The sequence below is a fragment of the Garra rufa genome, chromosome 11 (assembly GCF_049309525.1).
Source record: "Garra rufa chromosome 11, GarRuf1.0, whole genome shotgun sequence".
Classification (NCBI taxonomy): domain Eukaryota; kingdom Metazoa; phylum Chordata; class Actinopteri; order Cypriniformes; family Cyprinidae; genus Garra; species Garra rufa.
The window spans coordinates 39,399,479-39,421,962 of NC_133371.1; the positions used below are offsets into that span (position 1 = coordinate 39,399,479).

At 37.2% G+C, this 22,484-nt stretch overlaps 1 protein-coding gene across 1 annotated transcript in view; it reads left to right on the plus strand.

Moving 5' to 3' along the window:
• grm3 (glutamate receptor, metabotropic 3) overlaps nt 1-10,521 on the plus strand; it is a 69,194-nt gene extending 58,673 nt beyond the window's left edge. The window contains exons 5-6 of the mRNA XM_073851015.1: nt 3,412-3,589; nt 9,161-10,521. Of these exons, the coding sequence (XP_073707116.1) occupies nt 3,412-3,589; nt 9,161-9,237 (255 nt within the window). The 3' untranslated portion in view covers nt 9,238-10,521. The remainder of the gene's footprint in view (nt 1-3,411; nt 3,590-9,160) is intronic.
• The last annotated feature ends 11,963 nt before the right edge of the window (nt 10,522-22,484 follow it).

Here is a 22,484-nt window from a genome sequence, read left to right on the forward strand (position 1 = left end):
CAATGTCCAACAACTGTCCCAAGCGCATGCTCAGCGTCCGGCTCGCTACATGTGTACGGGCTCTGGCGTACACATGTCTATGTTGGACATGGCTGTATATCAAAAGTAAAAAATGATAGAAGTACTTAGGACATTATTGTATCGCCACCAGCCGCAGGGTGTAATTTGTATTTTTTTTTTTTTTTTAACTTTCAAAGGTTTGGTGACCATCCACTGCCATTAAATCACTAACAGACTGCAATGGTTTGAGTTAAAAACCTTTGTTTGTGTTCTACTGAAGAAACAATGTCACCTACATCTTGGATACCCTGGGGGTAAGCAGATAAACATCAAATTTTCATTTTTGGATGAACCATCCCTTTAATAAATTAACAATAAGTGTAACTTTTACAGGGACGAATCACCCCAAAATTTACTCACGCTCATGTTGTTCTAAACTTGTGTGACTTTCTATTTTGAAAAATGCTTCAGAGTTTTCTCTCCATACAGATGAAATACAATGCCATTGGACTTCAATATTTAGTTCCCAATGTCAAAGTATCTTCTTTTGTTCTGCAATGAAATGACAGAATTTTCATTTTTGAGTAAACTTTCCTTTAAAGTAGAAAAGAAAGGTTTGTCAAGGCAAATCTTGAATTATGCTTGATAAAGCTTTGTCTGAAAGTTTAAAGATGTTTCTTAGGCCTTAAAGACAGACAGATCTAGATGATTAAAAAAACATCTTAATTTATATATTGTGTTATATATACTGTTTTAAAAGAGTGTAAAAAAATATGTAAAATAGAATAATCAAAAATCAAAAAATAATGACAGACAAATCAAATAACAGAATTCTATCCAAAGAAATACATTTGAACAGTCGGAATTTTATAATTAACTATAAATATATATAAAACTTCAGATGTAGTGATCATTAGATCAGAACTAATTAATACATATGTAAACAAACTTTTATTTTGCATGCGATTAATCGCGATGTATCGATTTGACAGCAATAAAATAAATAATTTCACAGAATAAATTAATTGAATTATTAAATATGACATCCTTATTTAATAACTTAAATTATTAGATAACTAATTAATACACATTATGTAAACAAACTATTATTTTGTATGTGATTAATCGATTTGACAGCACTAAAATAAATCATTTAACAGAATAATTTCATGGAATTCTTAAATATGACATCCTTATTTAAAAAAAACTTTTTTTGCATGCAATTAATCGTGATTAATCGATTTGACAGCACTAAAATGAATTATTTCACAGAATAAATTCATGGAATAATTAAATGATAAATCCTTATTTAATAACGTGAATTATTAGCTAACTAATTAATACATGTGTAAACAAACTTTTTTTGGATGCGATTAATCATGATTAATCGATTTGACAGCACTAAAATAACCCATTTCAATGAATATATTTATGGAATTCTTAAATATGACGTCCTTATTTAATAACTTGAATTATTAGATAACTAATTAATACACATTATGTAAACAAACCATTATTTTGTATGTGATTAATCGATTTGACAGCACTAAAATAAATAATTTAAAGAATAAATTCATGGAATTAAATAAATATGACGTCCTTATTTAAAACTTGAATTATTAAATAACTATTTAAAACATATAATGTAAACACACTTTTATTTTGGATGCGATTAATCGTGATTAATCAATTTGTCAGTACTAAAATAAATCATTTCAAGGAATAAATTCATGGAATTATTAAATATGACGTCCTTATTTATTAACTTGAATTATTCGATAACTAAATAATGCATATTATGTAAACACACTTTTATTTTGGAAGCGATTAATCATTTTAAAAGCCCTAAAATAAATTTTTCCATGGAATAAAAAAATATTATTATTAATAATTATTATAGTAATAAAAATCCTAGCAGCAACACGCCACTGTGGACCTTCCGCTACAATTCTGAGGGTAAGAGACATCCTATTTAAGTTTTCACTTACAAAAAAAAATAATAATATCTGTTACCATACAAATTTAAATGAATTCAACTTCCTTTGCGGTGAGGCCAAATCGATTACATTTCCAGCTCATGAATTTAAAGGTAACCAACTCTTAAGATAACTGAATTATACCCATTCCTGTCTGACATAAGCAGAAATATTGCTGAAATCAAATTAAAGTACCTGAAGCTAACTGAACACAGCTAGATTTAATCTGCTTTAGTGAGAATGAATCAAACTGATCCGAGCTGAAAAGCGGAACCAGAAAAAAATCCATAACATGCAAAACAGACGACGTTGTCTTGTATCCGCGCTTGTGGGACCGCAAGACGCCTGCTGTTCGGATAGCTGTTACATGTATTAGGAATCACACCAAGCAAGCAGAACTGTCAGATAGAAATCTGTTGACAAATTTAAATCTTCAGCAAACACGTAGCCTCAACAGACAACTTCTCAATAGCTCGTTGATGCAACAAATATATCACATAGAGCAATTCAGTCTCTATAACCGAGCTTGTCATTCACCACACAGAATGAATCCAGCTTGAAGTATCCAAACAGCGTTGCCACTCAAGAGAGGGACTGGACCATGTAGACGGCATGCTGACGCAAAGAGGAATTCTTGCAGCGAGCAGGGCGAAAACGGGTCTTACTAGGCCGCAGTCAATGAAGTGCGAAGAGAGGCTTTTTGCTCAAGAGACATGGCCCTCAGAGACCATTTGCACAGAATGCTGATGCCTGTAGAAGCACAGGATAGTTGAAAGATACAGAAACCTGAGTGCAAATGCATGCAGAGCTACGAATCGACCGTGTAAAACACAACGGAATAAGGACAGCTTTAGGAGATGGCTCACGCTGATTACATTGCAGAAAAAATGAGCAAGACTAACAGAACAGCTTATCGGTTAGCATATTTTTAGCAGGATGTGAATGTATGCGCATGGGGAACTTATTTAAACCCGCTGATAAGTCATAATGAGATAAAAGTCTGAAACAGATCATACCGTTCATTTCTCTCCGTGAAATTGTTGCATAAACGGAACAGCGTTGGATTGTAAGTGAAGGCCTAGAATCCCCTGGGCTGAGAAATTCCTGTTCAGTTTAGCGTTATATCCGTCCTCCTATCTGTTCGCTCGCAGCGGTGCGCCTTGACGGGGGACCGCGGGGAACAACACGAAGATCTAAAACTGGAGGGAGGAAAATTATGTTGCTAATGGGAGACGTTGAACTACTTCTAATCAAATGCTATTTACGCAGCACTTTGCTAAATGTCACTGTTATTATACCCCCGTGCTCTACCTCTTTATTAGCCGAGGGGTTCTTGATAGTTACAACTAATAGCTTCTGATTATGGGAATGAATGGGAGTCACCATAGAGACAATGAGGGTGAGAAATGAATTGTGGTTTTCCTCTTTCTCTCAGGTCCAAACCACAACCATGTGTATATCTGTCAGTCTGAGTGGATTTGTGGTGCTGGGCTGCATGTTTGCCCCCAAAGTCCACATCATCATGTTCCAGCCTCAGAAGAACGTCACCAGTCATCGGTTAAACATGAACCGGCTCAGTGTGAGCGGGCCGGCCACGAGCTACGCATCCCATGGTGAGATCTATACACATACAAACAGATCTATTAGAACATTTGAACATTAGTTTAAAAGGTATACTATGTCACTTTTGGCATTCTAGTGGTTAATAAACTGATAATAAATTGAATGAGTCTTGAGGAAGAGAATTATACAAAGTCTAAAATAGTCTGAACATATACAATTATCATAGGCCTACCATAATGATTCAGGATAAGACAAAAACACGGTTTGGAGGATGGATTAATGATGATCATTATATACATTTTGTGTGATTTATTTAGGTGAGATTTCTAATAATTTATAAATTCCTTTATTTGTCTTTTTCTGTTTTTTTTTATTTTTTTTATTCCAGAAGTCTCTTATTTATGGAAGCCAGTTTCTGCAACTGAATTAAAAAAAAAAAAAAAAAAAATATATATATATATATAATATTTTTTTTATTTATTTTTTTTCAGAATTGTGTGATGCAAACTAGCAATTCTGCCATTTTGTTTCTCAGAACTCGCAATTCTGAGAACATATAGTCTGTATTTCTGCCCTTAGAATAGGACTTTAGAACTTGCAATTGTGAGTTTATGTCTCACAACTCTGAGAAAAAAAAAATTGTGAGAAAAAAATATCAGAATAGCGAGATATAAACAGGAATGCTATGAAAATCTTGCATTTCTGACTTTATTCCTCACCACTTTCATTTTATATTCCGCTATTCTAAATTTGTAACTTAAGTCAGAATTGTGAGATATAAACTTAGAATGTCAAACAAAAGTCAGAATTGCAAGAAAAAGTCAGAATCACAAGATATAAACTCGGAATATTGAGAAGAAAGTCAGAATTGCAAGAAAAAGTCAGAATCGCGAGATGAACTCGGAATGTCAAGAAAAAAGTCAGAATTGCAAGAAAGTCAGAATCATGAAATACAAACTCTGAATGTTGAGAAAAATTGTCAGAATTGCAAGATATACTCGGAATGCCAAGAAAAAAGTATTAATCATGAGATGTAAATTCGGATTGTCGAGAAGAAAGCCCGGATTGGGAGGAAAAAGTCAGAATCACGAGATATAAACTCGGAATGTAAAGAAGAAAGTCAGAATTGCAAGATATGAAGTCGAAATGTCGAGAAAAAAAAATAAATGGTGAGAAAGTCAATAGCCTCATTCAGACTGTCAATCTGATTTATATGCAAATCTGATTGAAATCCGATCATATTTAGGTAGTCTGAACAGCAATGAACTACATGAAATTCGATTTGTGCAAATCCGTTTCAAGTTACATTCACATGTGGTTTGGAATCCTATTCAAATCGGATTCCTGGAAATCCGTTTCAGTCTGGATTTGGCAAAGCTTTTTCACATTTTCATGCTACGTAAAACGTAAACACATCAGACATTTTTGTGAAAAACAAACTTCTTTGCAGAAACAAGCTTGTGTTGTTGCAAACTGCAAGTCAAGCGAGAAAAGACAATGTATGGCTAGTATACGCACCTCTTTGAGTTTTAAAACCAGCCAAGACGGCAGCACAGAATAAAGTCGCACATTCCAGCTTCCTGCATTTCTGCCGCTGCTTTAGATGAAATATAATACAGCAATCCATCAACGTTGTCATATCGCAAGACAGCATCTATATTGCAAACTGTATTGCTGTTATTGTTGTTTTTACGTGAAACGAAAGAGCGCTTATGGACACACAAATCGGATACGAACAGTTGTATACGCTGTGTGGACAGTCAGTTATTCAAATCAGATTCTATCCGGATATGGATAAAATCAGATTTGGGCTGACAGTGAGAACGAGGCTAATATCGCAAGATATAAACTCGGAATGTTGAGAAGAAAGAATTACAAGATATAATGTCAGAATGTCGAGAAAAAAAGTCAATTGCGAGAAAATCACAATCACAAGATATAAAAGTCAGAATTGCGAGATATAAACTTGGAATGTCGAGAAGAAAATCAGAATTACAAGACATAAACTCAAAATGTTGAGAAGAAAGTCAGAATTACAAGATATAAAGTTGGAATGTCGAGAAAAAAAGTCAATTGCAAGAAAGTCAGAATCACAAGATATAAACTCGGAATGTCAAGAAAGTCAGAATCACGAGATATAAACTCGGAATGTCAAGAAAAAAGTCAATTGCGAGAAAGTCAGAATCACGAGATATAAACTCGGAATGTCGAGAAGAAAGTCAGAATTACAAGATATAAAGTCGGAATGTCGAGAAAGAAGTTAATTGCGAGTAAGTCAGAATCACGAGATAAACTTGGAATGTCGAGAAGAAAATCAGAATTACAAGACAAACTCAAAATGTTGAGAAGAAAGTCAGAATTACAAGATATAAAGTTGGAATGTCGAGAAAAAAAGTCAATTGCAAGAAAGTCAGAATCACAAGATATAAACTCGGAATGTCAAGAAAGTCAGAATCACGAGATATAAACTCGGAATGTCGAGAAGAAAGTCAGAATTACAAGATATAAAGTCGGAATGTCGAGAAAGAAGTTAATTGCGAGTAAGTCAGAATCACAAGATATAAACTCGGAATGTCAAGAAAAAAGTCAATTACGAGAAAGTCAGAATCACGAGATAAACTTGGAATGTCGAGGAAAAAAAGTCAATTGCAAGAAAGAATCACAAGATATAAACACGGAATGTCGAGAAGAAAGTCAGAATTACAAGATATAAACTTGGAATGTTGAGAAAAAAGTCAGACTTGTGAGAAAGTCAGAATTATGAGATATAAATGTGGAATGTCAAGAAGAAAATCTGAATTACAAGACAAACTCGGAATGTTGAGAAGAAAGTCAGAATTACAAAATATACACTCGGAATGTCGAGAATAAAGTCAGAATTACAAGATATAAACCGGAATGTCGAGAAGAAAGTCAGAATTACAAGATATACACTCAGAATGTCGAGAAAAAGTGTAAATTGTGAGAAAGTCAGAATCATGAGATAAACACTCGGAATGTCAAGAAAAAAGTCAGAATTGCGGGATATAAACTCGGAATGTCGAGCAAAAAATGTCAGAATCACAAGATATAAACCGGAATGTCGAGAAGAAAGTCAGAATTACAAGATATACACTCAGAATGTTGAGAAAAAGTGTAAATTGTGAGAAAGTCAGAATCATGAGATAAACACTCGGAATGTCAAGAAAAAAGTCAGAATTGCGGGATATAAACTCGGAATGTCGAGCAAAAAATGTCAGAATTGCGAGAAAAAGTCAGAATTGTAAGAAAAAAAAATCTGAATCGCAAGATATAAACTCGGAATGTCGAGAAAAAAAAATCAGAATTGCGAGAAAAAGTTAGAATCTCTGAGAAAATAAAAAACTATCTTCCAATTCTGACTTTATTTCACAACTGCAAGAAAAAAAGTTAAATAAAAACTCATAATTACCTTTTTTTATGTTTTATTCAGTTGCGAAAACTGGCTTCCATACTTCTTGGAATTTTTCATAAAAAAAAAAAAAAATCCACAATTTTCAACTCTGTCTATCTGACTACCAGGATACCCTAGCTATGTGAAATGGAAGTCATGCAAACTTGCAAAAAAGCCCACAGAAAACAGCACAAAATGAGAAAATGCTGCAAAGCGATTCATTTGTGCTGTAAATGTGCTCTAAGTGACACGCAAGGCCAACTGTTTGTCAGTGTTGAACTTTCGGCAGTGCTTACACAGACGGTTTGTAGCGATTACAGCCCTTTGATATGCCAATTTACACTGAGGATTTTAATGTCAGCATTGTCACACAGAGCAGTTGTGTAAGAGCCCAGAGGAAAGGTGCAGCTGAGTGGCCGTTCTGCCGCCTGATGCTGGGTAATAAGCCCATGTGTGCGCAGACAACAGCTTCTGCTCTAATGCATTATTCACAGGCACAAAAACAGATCAGGTAAACAGTTTCATCTTCATTTACATTTCATGCGTCTAATAAATAACGTGACAGACACTGCAAAGAAGAGAAGACACAGCTGAGCAGAGATCACATACAGTCACCCGCTAGGAGGGAAAAGAGGGGAAGGGTTAGGGAGGTGATGAGAGGAGGATCAAATCGGGGAAAGCATGTCGGTGAACTTTGTAAAAACTTTCTGGTGGCTTTTATGTAAAGTTGGCCATCTGTAAACACCTGCCTGTGTTCGGTATACCATTCTAACATACATCACTACTGCTGCAGTATACAGTGTAGCATGTATACACAGTATGGACATTTTTATTATGCATGGAATACCTTGATACCTACTATGTGTCAATATACTATTTGGTCACTAGAGCTGTGTTTTGACACAAATTTCATGATTCGTTTCAATTCAATAACGATTATTTTGGATATATCTCAGGTACAGTAAATGCCAAATTTTCTCAAGAAAAAAAAAATCTAATGCTCTAAAATACACCTGAGAGACGGTTACTTCGTTACTACAATACTGAAGGTTAAAATTGACTGATTTGTATACAAACACTTAAATTACATAGGTAATATTAATGCATGGTTATGTAATAATAGAAAAAAAATGGGGGGGGGGGGGGGGTTGGATTTCTTGCAAAAATAATTATATTATGATGTATACATCCCTTATAAAAATTACTTCCATTCCTTTTTTCCATTGACAATTTCAGTAGTAAAATATGATATATACAGTTGGGGTCAAAAGTTTACATCCCCTTTTTAGAATCTGCAAAACGCTAATTATTTTACCAAAATAAGAGAAATCATACAAAATGTTTGTAATTGTTTATTTAGTACTGACCTGAATAAGATTTTTCACATAAAAGATGTTTACATATAGTCCACAAGAAAAAAATAATAGTTGAATTTATAAAAATTACGCTGTTCAAAAGTTTATATAGACTTGATTATTAATACTGTGTTGTTACCTGAATAATTTTTGGTTTAGTTATAGCTGTTTATGAGTCCCTTGATTGTCTCAAACAGTTAAACTGCCTGCTGTTCTTCAGAAAAAATTGTTTTTCCAGCATTTTTGTGTATTTGAACCCTTTCCAACAATGGCCGTATGCTTTTGAGATCCATCTTTTCACACAGGACAACTGAGGGACTCATATGCAACTATTACAAAAGGTTCAAACGCTCACTGATGCTTCAAAAGGAAACACGATGGATTAAGAGCCGGGGGGTGAAAACATTTGAACAGAATTGAGATGTGTACATTTTTATCATTTTTTACATATATTTTTTCATTTAGTACTGCCTTTCAGAGGCTATGAACAAAGTTAAATTTACCCTGATCTTCAAATTCAAAAAGTTTTCACCCCCCAGCTGTATCGTTTTTCTGTCTGGAGCATCAGTGAGCATTTGAACCTTCTGTAGTAGTTGCATATAAGTTCCTCAGTTGTCCTCAGTGTGAAAAGACGGATCTCAAAATCATACGGTCATTGTTGAAAAGGGGTCCAAACACACAAAAACATGCATTACTGCATGGTTATGTAATATATTAAATATCTTTGGGATTACTTTTCTGCAAAAATAACTATATTATGATATATCCAGTTATAAAGATATAAAATGACTTAGACTCATGTGCTCATACCTTCTCTGCATCCATCTAATTCTCCTTTTTGTTTCTTTCTGAAGCATCTGTGAGCGCCCACTACGTCCCGACGGTGTGTAACGGAAGAGAGATCGTCGACTCCACCACTTCCTCTCTGTGACCCTGCCCCTTCTTCTAGACTCCTGTTCTTTAGCGACTGTTAGCCAATCAGCACACATTGTGCTCTGCCCAAGAACTAGGTCTGCCTACAGTGTGTAGAAAGTGTGTATGATTATTATGACTATTAAATTATTTTTAGGGCTTGTTGTAAATATTAACTGACATTGTTGTAGAGAAACAAAAGAACAAAAAAATCCTTTATAGAGAGATTTGAAACTTTTGTTTTGATAGATTTATTATGTATGTTGTAAACGGCCATGATGTGATGACGTAAAACGCAAAACCAGTTTTTCGATTGGGCCACAGTAGAGACTGACAGAAACGGCTCAGCCTGCAATACTGGACACTGGAATTTGTGGTCGTTTTCTTTTGTAGGCCTCATTGTAATAACCTAAAATGTATGTATTTCTATGTTGTACATTTTGTACAGAATCTTAACCGATGGTTTTAACAGCACAAGTCGACAGTATTAGAGTCTACGCTGGTCATGAGGTCCAGAGCAGGAAAAACCATCGAGTGAGCACTCGCGCCGCAAACTTCGCATCGTCTCATCACAGGCAGTGGCGCCAGAGGTTACAACACCATTTTAGTACACTGTCATGACATCTGAAAACATATTACATTAACTGCATCTCATAAGCGTTGCATTCCGATTGGCTGTGATGCATGTTTATGTTGCAGCACAGATATGCAGTACTACGAGACATTATATATGTTTACATTGCCTGTGACGAGAAGCCTTCAGGGACGAACAGTCTGGAAGATGAGCATGTGAGGTACTGTGAGTCTTACAAAGTTGACATATACCTCTTTTCCACCACCAAGGTGCCATTGCTGCTGCCACCTCACACTGGATAAAAGGTGATCGCCAAAAAAACGGGTCCACACCTGCCCCTTAAACCTACTTGAGACAAAGCAGAAACAGTATTGTCAGGGGTCAAAAAACTGAATAATTTTTAAAACATAAAAAGTACAAACAGCAGTATTGTAATGTATTAATTTCTATATTGATATATTTTAAAATGTAATTTATTCCTGTAATGCAACGCTGAATTTTCAGCATCATTACTCCAGTCTTCAGTGTCACATGATCCTTCAAAAATCATTCTAATATGCTGATTTGCTGCTCAAGAAACATTTCTTATTCTCAATATTAAAACATTTCTGTCTACCGCAACTCTGGCACCGGCACCATTTCAGTGGAAAACTGGTGATAATCGGTCACGTTTCTGATGTGTGAAATGCTTTGTGATGCAGTGAATGTAAAATGTATTCTGTTGTTCGATATCGGCTTGTTGTGCCTTATCATTTGTCCTATAGTTTTAATACGAGAGGTTCCTCAGAGCTTTTGGGCGGCAGGGGACCAGGCCATTTTTTTACAGACGTCTTTTTTTACATTTCAGAAGTTTTATACATTTCTATGTTTTTCTGTTGGAAGAGAGAGGGACGCTCGGGTTCTTCGACAAGCTGAAGATTGCGGAGAGCTAAAATGTTAAAAGTTTGACTGCTTTTAGCTTGCGGCCATCGCACAGTCGCAAGGGATTCTGTACAATATCACGTTACCTAATGCAAGTGTCAAACCGTATCATGTCTAGGGCTGCAACTAACGACTATTTTAATAGTCGACTAGTCACCGACTATTGAAACGATTAGTCGACTAATCGGATAATTATTCAATTTTTCTCAAATTTAGCATGAGATTGCTTTAATTATGTGGAAAATTATAGTAAATACAAGAAAGAAGGGGGTACTTCAATGAAAAATGCATATTTTATTGAACTTTGCTGCTGATAGGCCAATTCATACTAAAAGTAAATAAAAATGCCCTGTCTAAAACCATTTAGGCACAGTAATCGGTCAGTACAGACATAAATGCATAAATTAAGAAACTCTATAATCTTTTTAAAGGACAGGCACATTTGTTTTATAAGAAAAAATAAATTAAAATCAAGTAAACATTTTCTTCCTGTAAACCAGGGGCAGGCACATCAGCAGCAATCATACCGTAAACAAACATGTATCCAAAACAAAACGTATTGGCTTCCATGTTATTTAAATCTTACCGAGGCCAGCCAAACTCTGTTTCATTCAACTGTCCGACGTGCTTTCTCTTTAAATGTTCGTGCATCACAGAGGTGCTGCCGTGATGCACAAGGACTGCTTTACAAACCATGCAGGTAATCTTTTTATTCGCCGTAGCAGGCTAAAATGCTCCCAAACTTTATGCCTGTTTCACACATACTCAGTCTGCAGTGCGTCTACAGTCCGTGTGCGTTACGTATGCGGTGCAGAAGCAGCACGGACTCGTTTTGCGCTCACACAGAACGCGTTTACAGTCCGTACATTGTGAACGTTGTAATCCGTTAACATGGGTGTGGAAAAAAAATACGCACTGCCGACGGAGTATGTGTGAAACGGGCGTGTTTTGGTACGCGCAGCTGCTGCATTCAGTGCATTGGACGCCGCCATTTCTGTATGTTATCGCTCAGCATAGAAGCTAATGCCTATGTGCGACTCTCGGCAGAGAGATGCCTCACTCGGTCGGAGAAAACATGTCTGGCGACAACATCGACAATGAAATTCATTGTCGACTATTTCTATTATCGATTTTTGTCGACAATGTCGACGAATCGTTGCAGCCCTAATCATGTCATTGTAGGATCATCCATTCTTGGCCCGTCATGAAGAGACATAGTAAACAAACATGTAACAGTAACCTAGAAATGCTAAAGCTCTCAACATTCATAATTCATCAGCATGGCAGCAAAGGAAATCATTTATGTGTCAGTTAACAGTACCAGGAGGTGAACATGCACAGTAGGAATGTGAAAATAGGATGACAGTAAAAATATTACCAATCAATGACAGATTTAGTCTTCCAGTGGAGACAGATTTGCTCACAGAATCACTAGAGATGTAGTGCAACTGTTATACAAATGCATACAATCAATATGCAGCTGAGCCCATATAAACTGTTTGCAACCTCAATTGTTTTGCCTTTTTACCCACAAATGAGTAATTACTTCTGGTGAAAAATAGGGTTACGAATTTCAACAAACCCAAACCCTAAGTAGATCTTGTTAGGTAATGCAAATCTACAATTTGTGCCTGGCAAATGATTAAATGTTCTAAAAATTAATTGGACTAACATTGAAGTAGAGATGCAAGTCATACCTACAGATCACAAAACCACCCAGAACATCCTAAAAACCAAGCAACTGCACAGCAACAAGTTAAGAGCCACCAAGAACAGCTTAGCAACTGTGAATCAATGCACTGGAACAAATTCCTAAAACACCCAGAACATCTCTACAACTGCATAGCAATACCTTGGAAACCACCCACAACATCCTAGCAACAGTACAGTAACATTCTAGAAAAAACACCCAGAACATCTTCACAACTGCATAGCAACACCCTGGAAACCAACCACATCCTAGCAACAGCACAGTAACATTCTAAAAACCACCCAGAATATCTTCACAACTGCATAGCAACACCCTGGAAACCTCTGACAACACCCTAACATTCTAAAAAACACTCAGAGCATCTTAGCATCTGCATAGCAACACCCTTGAAACCAACCACATTACCCTAACATTCTAAAAAACACCCAGACCATCTTTACAACTGCATAGCAACACCCTGGAAACCAACCACAACATCCTAACCTTCTAAAGACCATCCAGAACATTGTCATAACTGCATAGCAACACCCTGGAAACCAACCACAACACCCTAACATTCTAGAGATCATCCAGAACATCATCATAACTGCACAGCAACACCCTGAAAACCAACCACACCCTAGCAACAGCACTGTAACATTGTAAAAACCAGCTTGAACATCTTCACAACTGCATAGCAACACCCTGGAAACCAACCACATCCCAGTAACAGCACATATCATTCTAAATACCACCCAAAAATCTTTAGAACTGCATAGCAACACATTGGAAACCAACCACAACATCCTAACATTCTAAAGACCATTCAGAACATCATCATAACTACATAGCAACACCCTGGAAAGCAACCTCATCCTAGCAACAGCACAGTAACATTCAAAAAACATCCCAGAACATATTTGAAACACAATAGCAACACTCTGGAAACCAACCACAACATCCTAACATTCTAAAGACCATTCAGAACATCATTATAACTGCATAGCAACACCCTGGAAACCAACCACAACACCCTAACATTCTAAAGACCATCTAGAATATTGTCATAACTGCATAGCAACACCCTGGAAACCAACTACAACACCCTGAAAACCAGTACTGTGGTGGTTAGTTTTACACTGGCAAGATCAATACAGTTTAACAATATTTTACTCTTTGTATAAATTAACAATGAAAGAACTACAAAACAAAATGCAATGTGAGGACAGGAGATGCAGACTACATTTAAAACAAAAAAAGTTAATAAGTCAGTGTGAGTGTAGAGAGATAAAAAGCATGCGGTTATGTAAAGCAGTTCACTGCCCCATAAATTCCAGCCCCATACTCAGCAACTCAATGCTTTTGTGGTGAGGCTTACAGTACGACACCCTCCCAAAAAAAATCTGCACACATCCTCTTTCTGCAAGTTGCTAGGGGTCCTCGTTCCAGCCTTAGCCTCTTTCTGAATGTTTTTGAGAGAAGAAAAAGTCAAATGTGGCGGTTTCATCTGAGTGGCTTAGAAGCGGTTTAGGAGGGAGCCGAGACTGCAGTCTGCGCAGAAACACAAATGGAGAGCGAGCCTCCCTCACCCACTGCAGCAATTTCATTTCAGAGAGTGGGGATCGAGGGTCTTACTGCAAAAGCAGCCAGCTGTGTCTAAACGCGTCGCTGCGTGGGAAAGTTTAAAGCAAACTTTCATAGATCTGTTTATGTTTGACATATATATTCACACCATGGCAGAATATGGATGTCAGACATGCTAAATTCAGGCACTAAATTCATAAACAATCTGGTTTTGAAAGAAGTGACAACCGTCCATATCCTATAACCAAAGTGACTACGCTTACAGATGTCACATCTGAATTCAACATCAAGTTCAGTTGATGTGTGAACAGAATTACAACATTAGATAGCAGAGTGTGTACCATGTAGGCAGAGAGCAAAACAGAAATCCTGTTAAAGGAACAGTTCATCCAAAACATGAAAATGTACTAAAAATGTATGCCTCAGGCCATCCAAAATGTAGATGAGTTTGTTTGTTCTTCAGAAGAGATTTGGAGAAATTTAGCAATGTATCACTTACTGATCCTCTGCAGTGAATGGGTGCCATCAAAATGAGTCCAAACAGCTGATGAAGACATCACAATAATTCACAATTAACCCACACCACCCCAGTCCAGTCTATCAATTAACTTCTTGTGAATCTGAAAGTTGCACATTTGTAAGAAACAACTCCACCACTGAGGTGTTTTTAACTTCAGATTGCTGCTTCTGGCCAAAATATCAGTCCATAATCAATAATAAAGGAAATAGGTGATAGACGTTTTTACTGTAGGCTGCGTTATTGTGAATTATAGAGAAAATAATAGATTTGTTTCTTACAAAGACACAGCTTTTTGCTTCATACGATGTTAAAGGAGAAGTCCGGTGTGATATTGACCTAAAGCCTGTTGAATCATGATACCGAGTGTGAACTTACCTTTCATAGCTCATCTCGGCTTGTCCCCTGCACTCCGAAATCTGACGCTAGTTAGCCGATGCTAACAACAGGTTGTCGTTGAGGGTGCCTCGGGCATCGGACTAGCCATGTAAATAAATCACTGTTTTACACCATTTACGAGGCACAAAGTAGCTCCACACCTCATTGGTAGACTTCCAAGGGCCCTGGCATTTAAAACGAGACATTGAGATCTTTGAAAAAGCACTGGTAGTTTATTTACAAGAAGATTTATACAGACAGTACCTTCAGGAAATTTACCGTTCGCCGCCATCTTGAATTTAGTCACGATAAGTCGAGTGACAAGCTGGAAGGAAACTACAACCTGATAAGTCACGTGAGTACTCGCGTTAGTGAGTGGAGTTAGTGCAGACAGTTGGCAATTGCAAGGATGTCGGACAATGGAGCTACTGAGTTTTATGAAGTAGTAGTTTAGTTTCCTTCCAGCTCATCACTCGACTTATCGTGACTAAATTCAAGATGGCGGCGAACGGTAAATTTCCTGAAGGTACTGTCTGTATAAATCTTCTTGTAAATAAACTACCAGTGCTTTTTCAAAGATCTCAATGTCTCGTTTTAAATGTCAGGGCCCTTGGAAGTCTACCAATGAGGTGTGGAGCTACTTTGTGCCTCGTAAATGGTGTAAAACAGTGATTTATTTACATGGCTAGTCCGATGCCCGAGGCACCCTCAACGACAACCTGTTGTTAGCATCGGCTAACTAGCGCCAGATTTCGGAGTGCAGGGGACAAGCCGAGATGAGCTATGAAAGGTAAGTTCACACTCGGTTTCATGATTCATTACACTTTAGGTCAATTTCACACCGGACTTCTCCTTTAACTGATGGACTGGAGTAGTGTGGATTGTCAGCTGGTTTTTATCAGTTGTTTGGACTCATTCTGACGGCACCCATTCACTGCAGAGAAATCAATGGTAAGCAAGTGATGTAATGCAAAATTTCTCAATGCAAAACAAACTCATTTACATCTTGGATAACCTGAGGATGAGTAGATTTTCAACAAATCTTCATTTTTGGGTGTCTGGGCAGACAAGGTAATTGAGAAAATTAGATTTTTGACTTAATATCAACATTAAAGGCAGCAGGAATTGCCCAAAATGGTTTAGATCAAAATAATACAAAGTCTGATGTTTACTGTGGTTACAGGTTCAACTCAAGACCAGGCCTGAACATTTTATCTGCTTTTCTGAAAAGAAAAATCTGCAAAAATCTGTTAGTGCTGAGATTATCAATTTAGCCAAAATACTTACTAAATATAACATAGGTAGGTTGCAATATGGTGAAAATCTTGGAAAATGGTTCTGTGCAGGCCTGCGAGTTTAAAAACGGACTGATTTTGTTTTCTGTTGTATGTACAGGGCAATTTAGTGTCACATCTGTTAGTAAAAACAGTACAGTTGTCAATCCCAAATACTGAATGTGTGACTAGACACTTACTCAGTCTGTTTTTCTGAAACAGCATGTTTGTTGGATGTACCAAGAACAATTTGGGGTGATTCTGAATTTGTATGTAAGGCTTAAATAGACTAAAAACCCTCCTTCAGATCTGTAAAAGAGTTACAAATGTGTGGGACGTGTACTTCGGGAAGGCACTGAACTTTTCAGTTTGAACACAAAGCAATAGAACAGTACCCATGGTGCAGTGTGCAATAAAAAAAGGACATTGTGACATCATAATAAACCAACTAAACGATGAATTGTGTGTTTTATTCCTCATGTGGAGGCTGTGGGATAACAGTGAATCTTTATCACACACAAACACACATTGACGTACCTTCTCAAGACTTTATGTCACTGTAACTGTGATGGATTCAGATGTCTCACAAAGACGAAGCAGGTTAGCATTTTCTCACTGAAAAAAAAAAAAAAAAACTTCCCCGGGTGTTCTCTCTCCCACTAAATTATTCTGCTGACATCCAATCAGCTGGCTTCTGGCTTTCTAAAGAGGACGAAGCAGCAGAGATTATGAGCAGGGAAAATGGAATGCAATTTTTGCCAGGGATTTTCTGCCCAGAATAATACATCGGAAGTGCTGAAGTGCTGAAGCCTTTGAAAACTCTTCCTTTTATCAGCCACACGAGTTCGTCTGAGGAGAGAGAGAGGACAGGTGAGAGAACGGCATGAATGAGAGAGTTAAAGTGATGGCTGAGGGATAGAGATAGTGCTGGAGTTTTTTGGTGAATTGTGCACATCACACTTCTTTCGTCCTCGGTGGAATTCTAATGGCTGTGGCACCGAGTCGAGGCTTTTATGGGAGATATCAGAACCGTTGCACTTTTCCAGGTTAGACACGACCTCCTCCACCTACAACCATAATATTTCTGAAGCCCCGAGAGACGAGGAGGCACAGGATGAGTGAGAGTCAGACTAAAAGATAGCGAGATGAGACATTCAGAACGATAATGAGGACAGCTAAACGTGTAAAGCTTTTGCTACACCGCTGCAGCGGTACTTAAAGCGATAGGTGACCCAAAAATGACAGCTCTGTGATCATTTTACTCGCCGTCATGTTGGTCTGAACTTGTATGCTGTTATTTTTCTGTGGAACACAAACAGAATCTTTACTCGGCTTGTCATGTTCATATTGAGCATGTTTAAAAACAAAACAAAACCAAATAATTACATCCACCTTATTTTTCAAAGCAGCAGTAAGCTGTTTTCTGTAAATGTGCGAGACTTCCGGTTCATTAACCACTACTGAGTGGTTACATAATAACTCGAAGTGCAGTAAACGGCAAAACTGTTTTCACTACAAACCAGTGTTCATAATTAAGATAATATATTCAAATAATATGGTAAGACACACCAGTTTGCAATATGAAGCAGCAAAACGAGCTGTTTTGTACAGCTAAAAATAGCTGGAAGCGAATGACATCGGAAGCCAGACACAATAAATTTACAAACGGGCGCATCCACTTTTATGGGAAAAATAAAGTGGACAATCCATACATGAAATTGTGAGTTTAGTGTGAAGAAAAAGAGTTGGACATAAAATGTCAAACCTGATGTGATGCATCTAACAGCATCAAATTTGATTTGAGAAAAGATACTAAGCAAATACCCAGATAACAATTTTTAGTTCCCAGAACGTAGTTTTTGGGTTCCAAGAATGTATTTTATGGTTAGCCAGGAAAGTTTTCTTTACATTCCCAGAATGTTAGTTTTTGGTCGGCTGCCTCCCCCCTAAATATCATCACCACTCCGTCCCTTATTCGCCGCCCTTCTCCAGGCTCCCGACGGGAGTGGGTGTGTAGGGGAGAGGAGGGGCGAGTAATCGTCTTGGGCTGGCGGCGTGTGATGAGGGCACCTGAATGGAATGAAGCCTCATCACCGCCGCTGTTTAAATGCCGAGCGCGCCTCTCCTCAGGAGACCGGTCTCTCCCCCATGCATGCACGCTGGTGTCCTTGTGGGTCCAGGAAGGGGTGAAGAGGAAGCCAGCGCCGCCAGAGGACGAGCAGCCGGACCCCGTGTGTCCGGACGAATGCCGCACCCGTTAGTCGGCTGACGGGCCAGGTTGCCGGGCCGTCGAATCCCCCGAGAGTGCCGCAGAGCAGCAGAAGGAAGACGTTGCTGCAAGAGATGCCGCCGCCCCTCACGCTCCGGACCTAAGCGGGGAGCGCGTGCGGCCGCCGGACTCCGCCCCTTACCTGGACCCTTCCCATTTGAACACGTAACCCCCCTTCACGTAACCCCCTTCACAACGAGGACACCAGATCCCCCTTTTATTTGGACACTTTATTTCCCTTGTGGACACTTTTCCTTTCATTTTCAGTTTAATAAAAGCCTCTCCGAGGCCTGACGCCACACCCACTGTGTCTGTCGTTCGTCCCTCCCGCCACAGTTTGTAGAACGTTCCCAGACCTTTAATCCAACATTACAAGAATGTTTTTTTTTCTAGAACGACAGAAAGAAAGAACGACAGAAAGAACGACAGAAAGAAAGAAAGAACGACAGAAAGAAAGAAAGACAGAAAGAAAGAAAGAACGACAGAAAGAAAGAAAGAACGACAGAAAGAAAGAAAGAACGACAGAAAGAAAGAAAGAACGACAGAAAGAAAGAAAGAACGACAGAAAGAAAGAAAGAACGACAGAAAGAAAGAACGAACGACAGAAAGAAAGAACAACAGAAAGAAAGACTGAACAAAAGAAAGAAAGAAAGAACGTCAGAACGAAAGAAAGAACGACAGAAAGAAAGACAGAACGAAAGAAAGAACGACAGAACGAAAGAACGACAGAAAGAACGACAGAAAGAAAGAACGACAAAGAAAGACAGAACGAAAGAAAGAATGAACGAAAGAAAGAACGACAGAAAGAAAGAACGACAAAGAAAGACAGCACGAAAGAAAAGACAAAGAAAGACAGCACGAAAGAAAGAAAGAAAGTCAGAACGAAAGAAAGAATGAAAGAATGAATGAAAGAAAGAACGACAGAACGAAAGAAAGAAAGAAAGAACGACAGAAAGAAAGAACGAACGACAGAAAGAAAGAACGAACGACAGAAAGAAAGAACGAACGACAGAAAGAAAGAACGACAAAGAAAGACAGAACGAAAGAAAGAAAGAAAGTCAGAACGAAAGAAAGAATGAAAGAATGAATGAAAGAATGAACGACAGAACGAAAGAAAGAAAGAAAGAAAGAAAGAACGACAGAAAGAAAGAACGAACGACAGAAAGAAAGAACGAATGACAGAAAGAAAGAAAGAACGACAGAAAGAAAGAACGAACGACAGAAAGAAAGAACAACAGAAAGAAAGAAAGAACGTCAGAACGACAGAACGAAAGAAAGAACGACAGAAAGAACGACAGAACGAAAGAAAGAAAGAACGACAGAAAGAAAGAACGAACGACAGAAAGAAAGAACGAACGACAGAAAGAAAGAACGAACGACAGAAAGAAAGAACGAACGACAGAAAGAAAGAACGAATGACAGAAAGAAAGAACGAACGACAGAAAGAAAGAACAACAGAAAGAAAGAACGTCAGAACGAAAGAAAGAACGACAGAAAGAACGACAGAACGAAAGAAAGAAAGAACGACAGAAAGAAAGACAGAACGAAAGAAAGAACGACAGAAAGAAAGAACGACAGAAAGAACGACAGAAAGAAAGAACGACAAAGAAAGACAGAACGAAAGAAAGAAAGAATGAACGAAAGAAAGAACGACAGAAAGAAAGAACGACAAAGAAAGACAGAACGAAAGAAAGAAAGAAAGTCAGAACGAAAGAAAGAATGAATGAAAGAATGAAAGAATGAACGACAGAACGAAAGAAAGAAAGAAAGAAAGAAAGAACGACAGAAAGAAAGAACGAACGACAGAAAGAAAGAACGAATGACAGAAAGAAAGAAAGAACGACAGAAAGAAAGAACGAACGACAGAAAGAAAGAACGAACGACAGAAAGAAAGAACGAACGACAGAAAGAACGACAGAAAGAAAGAACGAACGACAGAAAGAAAGAACGAACGACAAAGAAAGAACAACAGAAAGAAAGACTGAACAAAAGAAAGAAAGAAAGAACGTCAGAACGACAGAGCGAAAGAACGACAGAAAGAAAGACAGAACGAAAGAAAGAAAGAACGACAGAAAGAAAGACAGAACGAAAGAAAGAACGACAGAAAGAACGACAGAAAGAAAGAACGACAAAGAAAGACAGAACGAAAGAAAGAAAGAATGAACGAAAGAAAGAACGACAGAAAGAAAGAACGACAAAGAAAGACAGAACGAAAGAAAGAAAGAAAGTCAGAACGAAAGAAAGAAAGAATGAACGAAAGAAAGAACGACAGAAAGAACGACAGAAAGAAAGAACGACAAAGAAAGACAGAACGAAAGAAAGAAAGAAAGTCAGAACGAAAGAAAGAATGACAGAACGACAGAAAGAAAGACAGAACGACAGAAAGACAGAACGAAAGAAAGAACGACAGAAAGAAAGAAATAACGACAGAAATAACGACAGAAAGACAGAACGAAAGAAAGACAGAACGACAGAAAGAAAGACAGAACGAAAGAAAGAACAACAGAAAGACAGAACGACAGAAAGAAAGAAAGAAAGAAAGAAAGAAAGAACGACAAAGAAAGAACGACAGAAAGACAGATCGAAAGACAGAACGAAAGACAGAACGAAAGACAGAAAGAAAGAAAGAACGATCGATAGATAGATACAGAATGATAGAACGACAGAATGATAGAACAAATAGAATAACAGATATAGAATGAAAGAATGATAGGATAACTAGATAGATAAAATGTTAGAACAATACATAGAAAGACAGAATGAAAGAAAGACAGATGGATAGATATAAATAAAATTAAAGAATGATAAATAGATGAACGATAAATAGAACGATAGAGATAGAATGGCAGAATGATAGATAGAACGAAAGAATGGCAGAATATGTAGAATAACAGAACCATAGCTATAGACAAAATTATAAAAAAAGAATGATAGACAGAACAACAGAATGATAGAACGATGGCTAGAATGATAGAACAGAATGATATACAGACAGACAGAATATTAGAACGATAGATATAGATATAATGAATGACAGAACGATAGCTAGAATTATAGATTAAAACAATAGAACAACAGAATGATAGAACGATATAGATAGAATGAAAGAACGACAGAATGATTGATAGAATGATAGAAAGAACAACAAAACGATAGCTAGACAGAATGATAGATAGAATAACAGAACGATAGCTAGATAGAATGATAGAATTACAGAATGATAGAATAGAATGATAGAATGATATATGGAACAACAGAATGACAGAACAATAGATAGAACAGTAGACAGAACTAATGAAAGACAGAATATGTAGGACGATCGAACGATAGCTATACTGTGGATAGAATGATAGAAAGATATAGATAGAATGAAGCAATGACAGAACAATAAATAAAATGAAAGATAGAATGACAGAATGATAGAACAACAGATACATAGAACGGAAAAACGTTAGGTAGACTGACAGATGAATAGCTAGATAGAATGATTTAACGACAGAATGATAGAACAATTCATAGAATGAAAGAACGACAGAACCATAGATAGAACAGAATGATAGATAAAATGATCGATATAGATAGAATGAAAGATGGATAGAATGATAGAGCAATACCTAGATAGAATGATAGAACGATAGATAGATAGACAAAGTAAATATCAATCTGATCATTATATACAGACTTTAGAAGACAATGAAAACATATTTATGGACCACTTTATGGCTTCTTGTTTTCTTACCTGCTTATTCAGCTGCCTTGCTGTATTTTTTGTTCACTTTTCAAAATAATTACTACAAATACAAAGGCATTAAAATTAACAGTATTACAAGATCTAAATGGAAGAAAGAAAACTTCTGGGCCACTTTTATGTTTTTTTTTTTTTTTTACTGTTGCCATCCTTAAAAAAATAAGCTAAACAAAAAATGAAACAATTTTAAAATGAAAAAAAAAAACAAAAAACATTTAAGTTTATTTCCAATATTCATAAATAAAATCTCCCTTGAGGATTATGAAAAAAAGTCTTAAAACGTCTTTTTTTTTTTTACAGAAATTCTCCAT